General features: G+C 42.5%; 1 protein-coding gene across 1 annotated transcript in view; it reads left to right on the top strand.

The window, feature by feature from the left end:
- Nucleotides 1-9,770: 9,770 nt before the first annotated feature.
- LOC126152249 (uncharacterized) overlaps nucleotides 9,771-19,658 on the top strand; it is a 555,653-nt gene continuing 545,765 nt past the window's right edge. The window contains 2 exon segments of the mRNA XM_049915995.1: nucleotides 9,771-9,887; nucleotides 9,930-10,204. Of these exon segments, the coding sequence (XP_049771952.1) occupies nucleotides 9,771-9,887; nucleotides 9,930-10,204 (392 nt within the window).

The raw sequence follows: 19,658 nt of genomic DNA, 5'->3' as shown, positions 1-19,658 counted from the left end.
GATCGAATTAGGTATGGAGATAGCTTGCACCCTGAGGAAGAACGTGGGCTACTTTAGAAAGCAGAAAAAGAAATGTCGACAGTTAAAAGTGTGAAGTATGGTTTGGAACACATTTTCTTACGTCAGTGAACATAACCATGGTAATAAATTATTAAGTTCGTTGTATAATGTACACACTGTGTAATGTATAGCCTCTTCAGTAACACTATGCGTAGATGCGCGCACCTGTCTACGTCCGCCTGCATACACCGCTCAACCACAACGCCTTAAGTGAGGGGGACGCATCTGTACATCATGCTATGCTTCCCCGAGCAAACAGACACGTGAAGGCACCTGACGTTATTGCACATACAATAGCTTACTTACCTACCATCACTCATCATAACAAAACTAATTCTATGCGAGCATAGCCGCGGGAAAAAGCTAGTGTAACTCAACAGTAAAAGTAACCTCAATTAACAGTAATGAATCACAAGAACGCGAGTGAAGAAAGGCACTACATCAAAACTTACTGAAATATCAGAAACATTCAAACACAACTCCCGTAACTGGCAAAATAAATCCGCCGAGTTTTTAATGTTACGTACCGGGTGATCAAAAAGTCAGTATAAATTTGAAAACTGAATAATCACGGAATAATGTAGATAAAATGTTCAAAAGTGTGTGAAATCTTATGGGACTTAACTGCTAAGTCCCTAAGCTTACACACTACTTAACCTAAATTGTTCTAAGGACAAACACATACACCCATGCCCGAGGGAGGACTCGAACCTCCGCCGGCACTAGGCGCACAGTCCATGACTGCAGCGCTTAGACCTCTCGAATAATGTAGATAGAGAGGTACAAATTGACACACATGCTTCGAATGACATGGAGTTTTATTAGAACCAAAAAAATACAAACGTTCAAAATATGTCCGGCAGATGGCACTTCATCTGATCAGAATGGCAATAATTAGTATAACAAAGCAAGACAAAGCAAAGATAATGTTCTTTACAGGAAATGCTCAATATGTCCATCATCTTTCCTCAACAATAGCTGTAGTCGAGGAATAATGTTGTGAACAACACTGTAAAGCATGCCCGGAGTTATGGTGAGGCATTAGCGTCAGATGTTGTCTTTCAGCATCCGTAGAGATGTCGGTCGATCACGATACACTTGCGACTTCAGGTAACCCCAAAGCCAATAATCGCACGGACTGAGGTCTTGGGACCTGGGAGGCCAAGCATGACGAAAGTGGCGGCTGAGCAAACGATCATCACCAAACGACGCGCGCAAGAGATCTTTCACGCGTCTAGCAATATGGTTTTTTTTTTTGTTCTAATAAAACTCCATGTCATTCCAAGCATGAGTGCCAATTTTTATCTCTCTATCTACATTATTCCGTGGTTTATTAAGTTTTCAAATTTATACTGACTTTTTCATCACGCGGTATATACCAACCTACTTGCGGACTCGACAGAATAGCAACATATTTTGCTATTTGGCATGCCGAAGCAACAGTGTTCCTGACAATAGGTTGAAGACTTCCTTAAGCATCTTCCGAAGACCATATAATCTAGTGGGAACAGCACAATAAGAATTAAGACTCATATAGGCTCATGCGACAAGGAAACTTACTTGAGGAAATTTTTGGTCTTCTTCTCAACCCTTTTTGTCGGAACAGCACTGAGCCTGCGATGTGCTGAATCGGACAGAAACACTGCGTCCTTTGAACGTAATCCTGATTTTCCAGCACAACTGCAGCATTCCCCCCGCCACTACATCAGGATCTGCCAGAGTGAACACAAAGCAGCCCTCTGCTGCTGTCATGCATACGACATGCTTTTCTCCCAGTTTCATTGGCAGCATCAGGAGGTAGTTTAAAAACAGGCTGTTCGACAAACCGGTAAAAGTTTGGACGTCAGTTCAAAGTTTAAGTTTTCTACGAACCTAAAGATTCGTCGTCCAAAATTCTATCCGTATGATTAAACACAGAACGTCGAAATGCAGTATTAGACTCCGGACCACGGAAACGTTCGAACTTAGCTGAATTCTAGGCAGTTTAGAACGAAATTCCCAATCAGACTGCGACTTAGAAGCACCCTCCAGCCACTTCCAAGAAAATTTTCGCAGCCGTTATTAAATGAAACAATAATTCATTGGAAATACAATCCAGCTGTCGGCAGATACAACAGATCCTTCCACGAACAGGAGTTAAGCCAGCGCGTTGATCGATCCGATTAGCGGCAGGAGAATTAATATGATGTACAGCTGTGGCAGACGATAGAATGACATTATGATCTTGACTCCCCAACGGAAGTAAGAGTGCACATAGCATTCTCACTCTTTTACTGCGAAGTTCAACCAACGTTTACCTCTGTACTTCTGACTAACGACGCTATTTATAATGTCTTCATAACTCAGTTATGTTAAAATACCACTTTCGATACGGACGAAGTGAACAATCGTGCTTTAGGAAAGAGACTTACGTTTTAAACTTTTAATCTTGTCAAGAGAACTTATTTTGCATATGTTTTTGGCTAGGGTCCTACTTTAGCGAAACACAATTTTGTTTTTTAACCCAAACATGTTTCACTGCAGTTGGAGCATCTTCAGTGGGCTTTTATTTTATGGAATTTTACTACACGGTGTGGTTTTCCTGATGTATTATGTTTCTACAGTGACAGTTTTGTTTCACAGTTTTTCACCTGCAACCAGTTACACGTTTTCCAGCTGTAAAACAGTGAAACAATGACAGTGACAGCTCAATATATAGTGTTTGACTATGATGAAGATGTGGAAAAGAAAACGTTTAAGTGGTTGCAGATGACAAACTGTGAAACAAAACTGTCACTGTAGAAACATAATACATCAGGAAAACCACACCATGTGGTAAATAAAAAAAAACTTAAAATAAAAGCCCACTTAAGATGCTGCAACTGCAGCACTAAAACATGTTTGGGCTAAAAAATAAAATTGTGTTTTTCTAAAGGCGGACCCTGTCCAAAAACATATGTATTGTTAAAGCAAACACGGGAAAAAAGACCTTCAACCACAAGATGATTAGAACTTATTTTATCCTTCCAAGGATACACAAATACGTGTCAAGGATGAAGATATTCCAAGGTTATGGGTGGCAAAATTTGCGGCTAGAATTGTTTCTCCTAATGGCTCGTTGAAGGCGAAATTGGCGAGCAAGAATGGGACAAATTTTCATGTGTCGCGACATATTTATTTAGCTGCAGACTTACTACTCCTCAACGATTTTCACCATTATCTTTGCATGTCACTACATCCGTATTGATTACGACTTAATTTCAGTTAAATTAATTTAATACTTTTGTTTCTATTGTAATCTTACTACGTATACGAATCTGCTAAGCGAAATTTGTTGTGGCATTTGTATTCGGATCACTTAAGTGTCCTTTTCGAAAGAGTTTCAAGAGAGAAACAACAGAGTTTCTGAAGACGTTTACGCTTAATCGATAGATTTATTATAAATTATGGTCCAACGCGCATGCAACTCAGTAGAACCCAAGACTGTTCAGAGCACATGTCTTTCAGTCCTCCACAAAAACCTAGAATTGGTAGATTTGAACAGACGTCTGTTGTATCGTGTAACATCCCATACACAGTAACAGGCATTGTTCTCGTATAGAATGAATGTTTTTACATCCTGTCGACAATGGCAGCATGACGTTTGCAGGTTGAACAAATACGTGTCAAACGTACTGACTGGAAAAAAAGCGTTGTTAACGCCTGTATTACCCGTTCGACGAGCCCTCCAATGGGCAGCGGTGTGTAACGGCCATCTACCTCTCATGGTCTACAATCAATTTTTAAAAAGGTGTTCAGGAGACAAGATGGGTTAGTAATTATAATTTCAGAACTCTCGCTTCTAAATCTTTATTACGTCCACGCTGAAGCGTACTTCTTTATTTCATCCTGTTCATTTCAAACATTGTCCCATTTTACGAGTACATTAGAAACCTTCTCATCTAGTGAAATAGAAAAGTCACTCTGAAAAGAAAGAACGTTTGTTTCTCCAGACAGTTTTAATCAAGATAGTGCAAGCAAACTTGTTTTACAACATGTTTTGGAATCTTAGATATTTTTCTACATAGTAGCCTTTCAAATTTAAACATATGACATAGCGTGCCCATAAGCTTTCCTATGCCTTCTGTACACTCAGTTGCTGCCAAGTTGTTCACCCAGTCGCTAGTGTCACCTTTCAGTTCGTTCTCATTTCCATAGTGCTTTCTTCCCAAGAAAATTCTTCGATTTGGGGAAAAGGTGGTTATCATTCGGGGCGGATGTTCAAAAAATTCCCACGTACCCTGCCGAACTGAGTTCCTCAGTCACTATTGGAGATCGATTTGATAGTTCCCGGACGCTTCGCCTTAATGCCAGGCTATAGTTCCTCCTCCATTGCGCAGTATCGTTCCCCAGTAATGGAGACACCAGGTTCCTTGAAATGAACATCTAATGGGCCAAAATAATCAAAGTATAGAGTATCAGCTGCTCAGCAATGGCCGACTCTTGAAATTCTTTGAACGAGGGGATGACGTATAACACCACTGCATTGTCGACGCTTTCGACTCCGGTTCCCAGTGGTGGCAACAGCTTTCGTCGGCTGCAACTTTGCACTACAAGGATAACAATACTTTAGTCTGTTTGGACATATTTGGTAATAACATTGGTATAGTTCACGCTTCAGCGTTTACCGCAAGCACTTCGGAAAGACACCAACGCCACACTAATCGTTTGCTTATATGTCGATGCATACCCGCATTAGAATCACGCTTATTTATAAATTCTTTCAATAATTGTATGAAGTACTGAAAGTCAAATTTTTGTTGCTCTGGAATCCATTACAAGGGAAGACGGAAGACTTCAACTGGGTGACCGTTCCAGTCATTTAATAATACAGAGTATCACGTTTACCTTTATTTGTTTCCTTCTTTCCAATTTACTTTCTTCGTATATGTTGATGTTATGTGTTCTAAAGGGTTGTAGATGTGGTTATGAACTTGCAGTGGTGTAGCCGATGTATTTATATGAGTGATTGCTTTTTGTATTTTGCTAGTTTCTGCTCGTTCTATTACGAATTTTCTTAAATTGTCTACCTTCCGTAATGTAGGTTTTTTATTTCGATTAATCCCCTTCGTCCTTCCTTTCTGCTTAATGTGAATCTTTCTGTTCCTGAATGTATGTGATGTATTCTATATTTGTGGCATTGTGATCGTGTAAGTGTATTGAATGCTTCTAGGTCTGTGTTACTCCATTTCACTACTCCAGATGAGTAGGTCAATATTGGTATAGCATAAGTATTTATAGCTTTTGTCTTGTTTGTTGCTGTCAATTCTGTTTTCAGTATTTTTGTTAGTTATTGTCTATATTCTTCTTTTAGTTCTTCTTTAATATTTGTTTTATCTATTCCTATTTTTGGCCGATCCTAGATATTTATAAGCATCTGTTTTTTCCATCGCTTCTGTGCAGTCGCTGTTGTTATCCGATATGTAATCTTCTTGTTTAGTGTGTTTTCCCTTGACTTTGCTATTTTTCTTAGATTTGTCTGTTCCAGAAGCCATATTTATATCATTGCTGAAAACTTCTGTTATGTTTAGTAATTGGTTGGGTGGTTGATTTGTTGCTGCCAGTAGTTTTAGATCATCCATGTATAGCAAATGTGTGATTTTATGTTGGTATGTTCCAGTAATATTATATCCATAATTTGTATTATTTAGCATGTTGGATAGTGGATTCAGAGCAAGGCAGAACCAGAAAGGACTTAATGAGTTTCCTTGTATATTCCACGTTCAGTCTGTATTGGCTGTGATGTGATATTATTTGAATTTGTTTGGATATTAAGTGTGGTTTTCCAATTTTTCATTACTATGTTTAGGAACTGTATCACTTTAGGATCTACTTTGTATATTTACAATATTTGTAGTAACCATGAGTGGGGTACACTATCAAAAGCTTTTTGGTAATCAATGTATGCGTAGTGTAGCGACCTTTGTTTAGTTTTAGCTTGATATGTCACCTCTACATCTATTATCAATTGCTCTTTACATCCTCGTGTTAGCAGCAGCCTTTTTGTTCTTCATTTATAATTTTGTTCTGTGTTGTATGTGTCATTAATTTCTGTGTAATGACTGAAGTTATTATTTTGTATGTTGTTGGTAGGCATGTTATGGGGCGATATTTTGCTGAGTTTGATGTGTCTGCTTGATCTTTAGTTTCCAGATAAGTTATTCCTTGTGTAAGTGTATCAGGGACTGTGTATGGGTCTGCAGTGTAACTGTTAAATAATTTAGTTAGATGTGAATGTGTTAAGGTGAACCTCTTTAGCCAGAAATTTGCTATTTTATCTTTTCCAGGGGCTTTCCAATTGCGCTAGAATTAATTACTTGGGTTACTTCATGTTGAAAAATTATCACTTCAGGCATTTGTGATATCACTTGTATGTGTCTGTTTCTGCTTGTATCCACTGTGCACGTCTGTTATGTTGTACTGGGTTTGACTATATGTTGATCCAGAAGTGTTCCATGTCCGTTATGTTTGGTGGATTGTCTATTTTAACATGTGTGTTATCTATTGCTGGTAAAATTTCTTTTGGTTTGTGTTGAATGTTTGGTTTTGTTTCCTTCTATTTTCACTTTTTTTATATCTTCTAAGTCGTTTGGCCAATACTTGTAGTTTCTGCTTCTTTTCATCTAATTGCTCTATCGCTTCTTGTTGTGAGATTTTACATAACCTTTTTCGTTTCTTGTCTGATATTTCATTCCTTGTAAATTGTGTTAGCTATCCAAAGTTTTTTCTCAGTTTTTCTATTCTGATCTGTAGCCTGTGTTGCCATGCTGGTTTTGTGGGTTTCTTCTCTGTGTTGGTTGGTTCTGATCTCTGCCTAGTGTGTGTATTTAGTGTAGTGAGTGCTCCTATATAAACCAGTAGTTGTAACTCTTCCATAGTTGTATTTTCATTTAATTTGTTGTGTATTATTGTGTTGATAGTTGTTACTGTTGTTTTGACTTTTGGATTATTTGGTGGTCTATGCAAGAATGGTCTAATGTCTGTATTTGTGTCTTTGTATTCTATATATGTCTGCTGAAATCTTTCTTCTACATCTAACATGTGTGTCACTTTGTGTTCTATTTGTGCTTGTTCTGGTGGCTGTCTTAAGCTTTCGTTTTCCTCTGATTGTTTAATTGATGCGTGTTGTTCTTTGTCTGTTTGCTCTGGGATGTTTGAGTCTATTACTGTATTTTCTTCTTCTTCTGATTGCACATTGTTTTGTTCCTGTATTTGTTGTACTTGTTGTTTGATGTTTTGTAATTCTGACTAGGGTATCCTGTTATTTTTTATTATTACACGGATCTGATCAGCTAGTCGTTGTTCTGTTAAAAATTTTAATTCTGGGTATCTGGTAATAAATGTTGTGTATACTTGTGATCTGCATCCAGTTGTGTTGGTTCCTAAGTTTGTTGCTTGGTAATAACAGAACATGAGGTGTCGGTTAACTTCATCTGACCATCTCATCCTCTGTCTTTGCTTTCCTTCTAGAGTGGTTGCAGGAAGCATATCCTGCCAAACACCTCTATTTGGATTTAAATCATTTTCCGTGTGGCTAGCAGTGCCGTTACCATTGTGGACGGGCATAGGGTTCAAGCGTCGTCCCAGACCATGACAGCGCCTGTCCGAGGCTTCATTAGTTCTGTCCTGAACCAACTAATCACACTAAAAGGGGGGTTAGCCCTATTAGTGGTTTGTTCTTTTCGACGCCTTTTACGACTGGCAGAACATACCGGAGGCCTATTCGTTTCCCGGGCCTCCACGGGGTTTGTCATTATTATTATTATTATTATTGATATCACCACTATCAGTGACTGCAGCTGCAGCAGTACAAGTGATGCCAGTATTAAATTTGTTAGTCCATAGTATAATTTACTCACATCGCCACTGCAGGCGCTCAGATAATCTCAATACTAGTATTCATACCAAACTTGTTCTTTCCTTCGGTAACTATTGATCTAACACATACAGTATGTGTGAAATCCTGGTCTGATATGAGAGAAGCCATATAGTCCTAACTAGAGGAGATTAAACAAATAAAATAAATAGAGTCACATCTCGAAAAATGAGTGATATTCGTTTTTCATATTTTGTAAATCAGCATTCACCTCGTCTACGCCTACTTCGATTTGGGCCAGTGTGGCATTCCCTGAGTTCTGTGTGTCGGGTGGGTTTCTATGTTTACCTGCTTTCTATGTGTGTAGGGTACTATCATATGTCCTACCTTTGTGTGTGTGTATGTGTATGTGCGCGCCCGTTGCTACCCTGGTCGGGGCGAAGTACATTTCTTACCTTCCTTTTGTTTTAGGAAAGAACTAGTAGATTATCTCCTCTGTCCGTCCTATCTTAGATTTCTTGCCGTATGCTGTTAATGCATCTCTTTATTTGCATCTACATCCACGTCCGCCCCAGTAAATGAGTGGTCAGTGAGACAGAATGTCAATCCTAAGGCCCGAGTTCGATTATGGGCTGGGTCGGAGATTTTCTGTGCTGGATCTCCGGATCGCCGGATCTTACTCCTCTTAACTTTTTCCTCCGGTATTACATCAAGATGTCAGTGAATGGAACTCCCGTAGAAACCTGCTTGCTAGGGTCCAAGCTGCATGTCTCCTCGTACAACAGACGCCAGGGATCTTCGGGAGAGTGCGACTGAATGTCATGTGCCGTTGCCATTCATGCATTAGGACTGGCGGTCATCACTTTGAACAATTACTGTGAACTACGTTATTGTTACGTACCGTACGCTGTGTATGTCCACAAAACAACAAATGTGCAATTCCGACCACGGTGTCAAATCTCAATAAAACCGGTTGTAAATCCACTATCACCTGTTTCAGTTTGACGCAAAAGGTTTGAAACACCTTATAAATGTAAATGATCTAGCGGACGGAGTGGGCTATCCCCCTCCCCCCCCCCCTTTGCGGTTGTGGAGCCTTCCAGTCAGTAGCCTACATTTTGGTTAAATGCCCCCTTCTTTTGTCTCTGCGTGCCAAGTACAGACTCCCCCGCACTTTACCTTTGATGTTGGCTGACGATTCCCGGATGGTCGATGTGGTTCTGCATTTCCTCCGGGAAAGTGGTTTTTATTCTCAGTTTTAAGGTTTTTAATCTCTCTCTGGTATTGGGGCAGAGCGGTGAGTGTTGGGGTATCTCCCACTGTAAGCCGTGTTTGGGGATTCCCGACTCCCCTGCCTGGCCGAGATCCTCTTTATTTTTTTTTTTTTTTTTTTTTTTTTTTTTTTTTTTTTTTTTTTTTTTTGCGGTTGCACCTTTTAAGTCGCAGGTGGTCTTGCCTCTCCTGCTTCAGAGGTGGGATATTTCCTGCCTCTAGCATAGCGTTGGGTTCGCTCTCTTGCTGACTTACCTCATTTTGTTTTTACAATTGACAACCTGACTGCCCTTTTACATTTTTTTAGCCTTTTCCCTTTTATCGTTCTGACATTTCTGAGATGTCAGACCATCGGAATGGACCATATTTGAAACAAGGAACTGATTACCTTGCTGTTTGGTCCCTTCAACCCCAACTAACCAACCGTTGCGTTTGTGTGGCTTTGCAGGCCACGGCCCTTTCCATGCGTGAATTATTGACCATCACTTCTGAAAAACCCTGTAAAAAATAATAGTGGTCCTTTGACATTATTTAGTCTGTGTCACTGTTGACATTACACCTGTGGATGTTATCTCCTTTACCCTGTCACTGTACACGTCTGTCGATGACCGCTGGCGGAGCCGTGGCCGAGCGGCCGGTAGGTGGGCCTTTGTCGCGCTGCGAGTCTGCGGGCGGACGCCGCGTGGGCCGCGGCCGTGGAGGGGGCCCCGCCAGGTTGCCTGCGCTGAGCCCGCGTCGCCTGCCGCGACCAGTCTTCCGCTAGACCCGGCCGCGCCGCGAACGCAGCCGCAGAGAGCGAGCTCCACCCCGCGCGTGTGCCGAGAGCGAGACTGAGTGGTGTGTTGTGGCCGGCGTGTTGCAGAGCAAGTGCGTGGTGCGCGGCGGAGGGGCCGAGGCGGCGCCGCGCCGCTGGAACAGCGAGGACCACCAGCACCAGCAGCGCCTCAGCCCGTCGTCAGAGGCGTCGGCGGCGTCGGCGTCCCGCCAGCGGTCGCCCAGCCAGCAGCAGCTGCGCGACGCCGCCATGGCCACCACCAGGTCAGCACCCGCCGCACCAACACTCTCGCTTCTTTCCTTTCTGCTGCTGTCCTTTCCTACAGTGAGGACACTTTCAAATGGCTGTCGCTTACTTACCTGGGGCGACACAGTTAACCACAAAAAAGTATTTCTCAAATTCTACACTATTGGCCATTAAAATTGCTACCCCCCAAAAAAATGCAGATGATAAACGGGTATTCATTGGACAAATATCTTATACTAGAACTGACATATGATTTCTTTTTCACGCAATTTGGGTGCATACATCCTGCGAAATCAGTACCCAGAACAACCACCTCGGGTCGTAATAACGGCCTTGATACGCCTGGGCATTGAGTCAAACAGAGCTTGGATGGCGTGTACAGGTACAGATCCCCATGCAGCTTCAACACGATACCACAGTTCATCAAGAGTAGTGACTGGCGTATTCTGACGAGCCAGTTGCTCGGCCACCATTGAGCAGACCTATTCAATAGGTGAGAGATCTGGAGAATGTGCTGGCCAGGGCAGCAGTCCAACATTTTCTGTATCCAGAAAGGCCCGTACAGGACCTGCAACATGCGGTCGTGCATTATCCTGCTCAAATCTAGGGTTTCGCAGGGATCGAATGAAGGGTAGAGCAACGGGTCGTAACACATCTGAAATGTGACGTCCACTGTTCAAAGTGCCGTCAGTGCGAACAACAGGTGACCGAGACGTGTAACCAATGGCACCCCATACCATCGCGCCGAGTGATACGCCAGTATGGAGATGACGAATACGCGCTTCCAATGTGCGTTCACCGCGATCTCGCCAAACACGGATGCGACCATCACGATGCTGTAAACAGAACCTGGATTCACCCGAAAAAATGACGTTTTGCCATTCGTGCACCCAGTTTCGTCGTTGAGAACACCATCGCAGGCTCTCCTGTCTGTGATGCAGCGTCAAGGGTAACCGCAGCCATGGTCTCCGAGCTGATAGTCCATGCTGCTGCAAACGTCGTCGAACTGTTCGTGCAGATGGTTGTTGTCTTGCAGACGTCCCCATCTGTTGACTCAGGGATCGAGACGTGGTTGCTACGATCCGTTACAGCCATGCAGATTAGATGCCTGTCATCTCGACTGCTAGTGATCCGAGGTCGTTGGTATCCAGCACGGCGTTCCGTATTACCCTCCTGAACCCACCGATTCCATATTCTGCTAACAGTCATTGGATCTCGATCAACGCGAGCAGCAATGTCGCGATACGATAAACCGCAATCGCGATAGGCTACAATCCGACCTTTATCAAAGTCGGAAACGTGATGGTACCCATTTCTCCTCTTGCACGAGGCATCACAACAACGTTTCATCAGACAACGCCGGTCAACAGTTGTTTGTGTATGAGAAATCGGTTGGAAACTTTCTTCATGTCAGCACGTTGTAGGTGTCGCCAGCGGCGCCAACCTTGTATGAATGCTCTGAAAAGCTGATCATATGCATATCACAGCATCTTCTTCCCTGTCGCTTAAATTTCGCGTCTGTATCACGTCATCATCGTGGCGTAGCAATTTTAATGGCCAGTACTGTATAAATTAACAGAAGACATTAGACTCACTTGCACGCTGAAGGGAATCTTTCAGAATAGAATATTCTATGTTACTATGCAGCAGGAAAAGAGCCGACGGAGAAATGAAACAATTTGGACTACCCCAAGGAAGCTTGTTGGTCCCAATGTTACACATCCATATCAACTATACACCTCGATGTCTATGTGGGCAAACACGCTAATCACCCCTTTTGGCCATAACAGCTCAAGGGAAGACATTTGAAGCCATAGAAGTAAAACTCTCGAAAGCCCTGGAGTGCCTCACGGTACAGGGTGTTCGGAAACTCCCATTAGAGAGTTCTAGGACTTGTAGACTGGAGTCAGTACATAATATTTTGGATAGGAACCCATGTCCGGAAACGTACCGATTCCCTTCTACAACGGTTCCGATTCAGATGTGTAACGCGTCCAGATCTGCAGAGGGAGAGAGAAAAGTCTTATACTTGCTTGTTCTGCTATGCAATAGGATAGATAGAATGACGGGTACTACGTCAGATGGTCACCTGATGTCATTAGAAGTCTGCCTTGCTGCGAGACTACTGTAGAGACTGAGAAAGATCTGCTGGCCGCTGCAGTAGAAAGTGAAAAGACACGAGCTGGGACGGACAGTGTATACCAGAACGTGCTTGGTAGATACAATGTCTGTAGCAATGGTGCTGGTCACCACATCGACCCACCGTTGTGATGCATCAGGACTGTTCTTTACATACAATATGCGTGGTTCTTTTTTGTTTTGGAGTAATGTAAACACTTAATATTTAAGTGTAAATACAAACAAATGTACTTAGGTGATAAATTGATGTTTCGTTATGTTTCCTTTCGAATTGTTACCTGTTGTACTGCATCACGCCGAATTCAGTTCCTGAAGCAGAAGTGGATGAGTTAAACGTCTGAACTGAAACCTTTGTAGAACGGAAACTATATGTTTATGGATATGGGTCCCCATTTAAAATATTACTTTCGCACACCCTTCTATATCTCCTAGAAGTTCGTAACTGGAATTTCCGAACACCCCTTATACACGTATGTGATACGGTAGGACCATTGGGTGGTGGGGAGTGAAAGGTGCTTGCGGTTTTACTGGACATACTGCCAAGATATTATTTATTAATAAACATAGTCACACCTTATTCTACTTGGCGAAAAGAGTAATTTTACAAACGTCAGTCACGATCCAACATGATCCGTATTTGCATTTGGTCACATTGACCAATAGGTTAAACAAGTTTTTGATTTTGCCGAACGCAGAAAACATTTACAACTCAGTCCTCCATAATGAGATTTTCACTCCTCAGCGGAGTGTGCGCTGATATGAAACTTCCTGGCAGATTAAAACTGCGTGCCGGACCGAGACTCGAACTCGGGACCTTTGCCTTTCGCGGGCAACTGTTCTACCATCTGAACTACCCAAGCACGACTCAAGCCCCGTCCTCACAGAAGTCCTTGCAGAAGTAAAGCTGTGAGGACGGAACGTGAGTCGTGCTTGGGTAGTGCAGCTGGTAGAGCTGTTGCCCGCGAAAGGCAAAGGTCCGGAGTTCGAGTCTCGGTCCGACACACAGTTTTAATCTGGCATGAAGTTTCAGTTCTCCATTTCTTTAAAAAACTGTTCGACACATATTTAAACATAAATAGAAAACCATATACCAAAACTGTTTCCCAGAAGCACTCCAAAGCTTAAAGACGGCAGAACAGTCACCAAAACAATCACCTAGTGGCTGTAAAATTTAATTTTGAATGCTGGTAGCTCTCCCATATACATGGTACCATATGCAAACACTTTCGGTCCTGTCAGTGTACAAATCATTAAAAAAAGAAAACAAGTGGTGACTTCTTCCATAACTCAAGAAACTCCAGATTTGCTTACATCGCTTAAAGACGTGAGCAATGAACAAAAGGAAAGCCAAACCAAAAATTAAAATAGGGGACGACGAGAAAAAAATCTCATCATCGTCAACCAAGCCTCCACTTCTACTAGCTACAATTGCACCAACATTTCTCTAGTAAGCGTCGTCAGGTGCATTTTCTCTGGCGTTTCGGCACAAATTTGCAATTTCATTTTTTCGTTGTGTAACTGGAATCAGCCCGAACAGTTACTGTTCGTCACGTCTTTCACATGACGCCCAATGTCAACAGAAAGGGTCTCTTTTTTTTTAAAAAAGGGACCAAACTGCTGAGGTCATCGGTCCCTAGACTTACACCGTACTTAAACTAACTTATGCTAAGAACGACACATACGCCCGTGCCCTAGGGAGGATTCGAACCTCCGGCGGGAGGGGCCCGCGCAGTTCATGACATGGTGCCTCAGACCGCGAGGAGAAGTGTCGATTTGTTTCCCATTGCATACAAAATGATTTTTAAATCGGAAGTTTACTCGCACATTCGATGTAGCGCTCCCAAGTTAGTCTAGTGCGACATTCATTGTAAATATATGTATTAACAAGGTCAATAAACCAGAAAGAAAAGAACAGCAATCCAGCAGTGACTTAGTAGCGCTGTATGCTTGGAGGCAGCAGTCAGCGCCGGCCGGGGGACTGCTCTGGCTGCTGGAGTACTGGTTTTTCTTCGAGTTTTACTGTCCCTCTTAGTGTATATCAATAGAAAAAAACATCGCACTAGAAGGTAGGACACGAGGTACTGGCAGAAGTGAAGCTGTGATTCGTGCTTGGGTAGCTCAGATGATAGAGCACTTGCCCGCAGAAGGCAAAGGTCCCGAGTTCGAGTCTCGGTCCGGCACGCAGTTTTAATCTGCCAGGAAGTTTCCTCGCACTAGGCTGAGAGAGCGCCGAAAATTCCAAATTTCAGACATTACCTATCAGCGAGGACAAAGCAGTGGCGGACAGCCTTCACATAACGACCGACAGCAGTGGTGTCTGCGTAGAGCTGTCAGTGCTAACAGACAAGCACCATTTCTTGAAACAACGCAGGAATGAATGTGGGACGTGCGGCGAACGTATCCCTTTGAACAGTGCGGCGAAATTTGGCGTTAATGGGCTATGGTAGCAGGCGCCCGACGCGAGTGCTTCTGCTGACAGCACGACATCGCCTCTCCTGGACTCGTGACCATATCGGTTGGATCCTAGATGACTGGAAAATCATGGTCTGGTCACACAAGTCCCTATATCAGTTGGTAAGAGCTGATGGTAGGGTTCGAGTGTGGCACAGACCCCAGGAAGCCATGAACTCAAGCGGTCGAAATGGCATTGTGCAACCTGGTGGTGGTTTCATAGTAGTGTGGGCTGTGTTTACATCGCATGGACTGGATTTTCTGGTCCAATTGAACCGATCTTTGACTTTAATGGCTTGGCCTCCCAGGTCCCCAGACCTGAGCCCGTGCTATTATTGGCTTTGGGATTACCTGAAGTCGCAAGTGTATCGTGATCGACCGACATCTCTAGGGATGCTGAAAGACAACATCCGACGCCAGTGCCTCACCATAATTCCGGACATGCTTTACAGCGCTGTTCACAACATTATTCCTCGACTACAGCTATTGTTGAGGAATGATGGTTGACATATTGAGCATTTCCTGTAAAGAACATCATCTTTGCTTTGTCTTACTTTGTTATGCTAATTATTGCTATTCTGATCAGTTGAAGCGCCATCTGTCGGACATTTTTTGAACTTTTGTATTTTTTTTATTCTAATAAAACCCCATGTCATTCCAAGCATGTGTGTCAATTTGTACCTCTCTATCTACATTTTTCAGTGATTTATTCAGTTTTCAAATTTATACTGACTTTTTGATCACCTGGTAGATCTGATAAAATTAAATTTTTCTCAGGGCATTTGAGTCTCATCTTTATATACGATAGTGATGGAAGCTGAAGAAATCAATCAAAATTTATGCAATAGCTGGGAATGGAAGCTAGGTTTCCTTGTTTCGTAGGCATATACGCTAGCCATTACACCACCACGCACTGTAGTTAACATAGTGGAATGAATAACTCAAGTCGAGCGCCCTCCATACCACAAACTTCAGTTTACATCTTCAGCTTATTTTCCCCTTCGAATATTCCATTATTTGTTTCTGGAAGACAGGCATAGCTGTGAAGAGGTTACTACAAGAGTCACTCCAAAAGAAATGCACACTATTTTTTTTAAATCCATCTTTTATTCTACATGTTTGAAAGTTTTACAGCGTGTAGATACATCCGTTAGGAACAATATTTTCATTTCTCCACATAATTTCCATCCCTCTCAACTGCCTACCGCCATCTTGGAACCAGCGCCTGTATACCCGCACGGTAAAATTCTGCACCATCTTGTTGGAACCACTGTTTGTCATCGTGCACAAGGGAGTCATCATCTTCAAACCTTGTTCCACGAAGAGAGTCTTTCAGTTTCCCAATGAGATGATAGTCTCATGGAGCCAGGTCAGGACTGTAAGGCAGGTGTTTCAGTGTTGTCCATCCGAGTTTTGTGATCGCTTCCATGGTTTTTTGACTGACATGTGGCCGTGCATTGTCGTGCAACAGCAAAACATCCTGCTTTTGCCGATGTGGTCGAACACGACTCAGTCGAGCTTGAAGTTTCTTCAGTGTCGTCACATTTGCATCAGAATTTATGGTGGTTCCACTTGACATGATTTCCACAAGCTAGAGTCCTTCGGAATCAAAAATCACCGTAGTCCAGCAGAAGGTGTGGTTTTGAATTCTTTTTTCTTCGGTGACTTTACATGATGCCACTCCATTGATTGCCTCTTCGTCTCTGGTGAAAAATGATGGAGCCATGTCACAACTCTTCCAAGAAATTCATCTCCACCATTCTCGTACTGTTCCAAAAGTTCGCTGCATACCGTTTTTCTTGTTTCTTTGTGAGCCACTGTCAACATCCTGGGAACCCACCTGGCACAAACCTTTTTCAACGCCAACACTTTCAGTATTCTGCAAACACTTCCTTCCCCTATCCCAACGTAGCGCGACATTTCGTTCACTGTGATGCGTCTGTCAGCAGTCACCAATTCGTTAACTCTCCGCACATTGTCTAGAGTGTGTGCAGTACGAGGCCTGCAGCTGTGAGGACAATCTTCAATATTACCGTGTCCGCTTTCATCACGTAACCTGCTTGCCCACCGACTAACTGTACTGCGATCGACAAAAGCATCTCCACACACCTTTTTCAACCTCTTGTGCATGTTTCCCACTGTCTCGTTTCCACAGCTCAGGAATTCTATGACAGCACGTTGCTTCTAACTATCGTCAAGTATAGCAGCCATCTTGAAGACATGCTGTGACGGCGCCACTCACGGGAACAGGTTGAACTAAGTTTGAAAACAAGCGGGTAGGATGTATCTACACACTGTAAAACTTCCACACATGCAGAATGAAAAGTGTATTTTTACAAAAATGGTGTGCATTTCTTTTGGAGTGACCCTCTTATGCCCGCATCTAGTGGTCGTGCGGTAGCGTTCTCGCTTCCCACGCCCGGGTTCCCAGGTTCGATTCCCGGCGGGGTCAGGGATTTTCTCTGCCTCGTGATGGCTGGGTGTTGTGTGCTGTCCTTAGGTTAGTTAGATTTAAGTAGTTCTAAGTTCTAGGGGACTTATGACCACAGCAGTTGAGTCCCATAGTGCTCAGAGCCATTTGAACCATTTTTTTTTACCCTCTTATATTCTTGGTGCTCATTACAATGATCATCCATTGTGGTGGTCAGGCGTAGGCGATCGACGATATGCCTGCCGTCAAGTTTCCATGCAATTCACCATCCGTCCACTCTTACATCCAAATGCCCAACAAATCTCGATGTCAAACAGAGCGGATCAAAGAGAGGCCCACAATGCTGCCCCGTTCAATCTCACATGTGTACACGGCATCTCCGTGTCATTCACAATGATCATTTAACATGTAACGCTGTTCATACCTCTACCCTTCCAAGCCTCTTAACAAAACTAAGGAAGGTCAACCATAACACACTCCGGTGGCTGTTCTACCTGTCACAGAGAACTACGGATCTAGTTCTTTACGTATCGTCCGATGCTATGTACGTGATTCGTGTATACTGAGTTACATTGACATTAGACCATGTCTGCAGGTTGTCTTTTTTTTCTTTTACCAACCAGTTTATTTACAGAATCTTATCAAAAGTAATCTAATCTACATCAAATAGCAACTGCGTAAATGAAGTATTTATAGGTTAATGAGAACTGCTTTTAAAAATTGTAATCCAATAACTGCCACAAGAAATATACAGCAAAAACTGTAAGAAGTTCACCGGAAGTAAATTTATGAAGCCGTACTTCACTGTAATTTGACGTCTCTGAATCTGTAACGATATTAAGCTTGTGGACCCATATGATATCAAGAAATTCCTTGTCCAGTATCTCGCCCGTATGCCATTGCAATATCACACATGGTCGATATAAACGTAGAAAAACATAAACTGGTGCATCAGGGATTGACGCATTCCTTCGCATTACATTTCCCATCCACGAGCGGTAAAGTACTACATAAATCCGAGTTGTAAACATTTTTCTTTGTTTGCAGTACTATTTTTCACACTACTAGTTCCAAGATGAATGAAGTAGATCAGAATCGTGCTCAGATGTGCATGGGTGTATCAAGAAAGGTTTGAGAGGCTTCGTTGCTAGACACGTTTTTGTTTGCTTCATATTTCAGCCCCGGCACCACTCTAATTAATTCTAACATCTTGCTTAGTATCGTTCTGCGCTTTTTCATGTGTTACCAGTACGCAGCTTACGGAACATCAAGCGGTCCTTACGAGTAAAACAGTAGAAAGCGTTCGCCATGTTTTTATTGTAAACTGTTAAATCTCTTATGAAGATTTCTGCACCACACAGAGTATTATTTCAATTCCTATTGAACACATCAACCCAAGTTTATCGCTTGTAAGGATTTTCTTTTTTACATTCGTCATGTTCTTTGGACTCAGTAACACAAGAGACGCATATTAGAGGAAGTGTTGATCAGATAATTACATCATTAGTACATTTCCTAATGTCTCTCGCTTCAGAGATTTCGTGTACTCTGATTCTGGGAGCAGCCTTTGTAAACAATTTTGCAACATCAGAAGGACTGCAAAAAGTTTGCAGAGGCCATTGTCTGTTTTCACGCTCTGGACCACCGTGAAGTTTGGTCTCAGTACACAAACGATCATCATTTATAATTGAAACAGGGTTTTAAAAAAATTAACTTGTGTTATTCTGTTATAATCCATGTCTCTAGGTTGATAACTGAAGAATGAAATTCTATTTTGTCACGTGAAGAACTCGAATTACTTGATTAATGTTGACAACATCTTTCCGATCAAAACTCCTAATTACAATCTATTAATTCACGAAGGTTGAACAGCTATAACTAATAAAACGTCACAGTGAAGGATGTAAGAGAAAGCAAGACTAGGGTTTAACGTCTCGTCGATATCGGAGTCATTAGAGACGGAGCACAAGGCACGTTGTTTTGTTAGGAATGGGAAGGAAATCGTCGGTGGCCTTTCAAAGGAACCATCCCGGCAGTTCTTTGGGGTGTTTTAGGGAAATCGCAGAAAACCTAAATCTGGATGGACAGAGGCGGATTTGAACTGCCGTTCTCAGGAATGCGGGTCCGGCGTGTTAAACACTGCACCAGCGAAGAATAATATTTGCGCTTCTATATTCACGGCACTAGCTGGACGGTATAGCTGTAATGATTTCTATACCAGCCACATTTAACATAAATATTATTTCACAACAATGAAGCAGTGCATGTCTATCCACGTTTCACGTCATTAACACAGCTTTTCATCTGTTGTTCACTCGAGATTAATTATACATTGAGGGGCACTAGCAATATACGAATAATGATATTATGAATTTATTGGTACCTAAGGTTACACTTACAGCAGAGTACCATCGTTTTATCTTTCACTGTATTACGTGAAGACTGGAGTT

The sequence above is a fragment of the Schistocerca cancellata genome, chromosome 2 (assembly GCF_023864275.1).
Source record: "Schistocerca cancellata isolate TAMUIC-IGC-003103 chromosome 2, iqSchCanc2.1, whole genome shotgun sequence".
In the NCBI taxonomy this organism is placed as follows: Eukaryota; Metazoa; Arthropoda; class Insecta; order Orthoptera; family Acrididae; genus Schistocerca; species Schistocerca cancellata.
The sequence above is the reverse complement of the archived record's forward strand: the minus strand, read 5'-3'. Positions and strand labels throughout refer to the sequence as shown.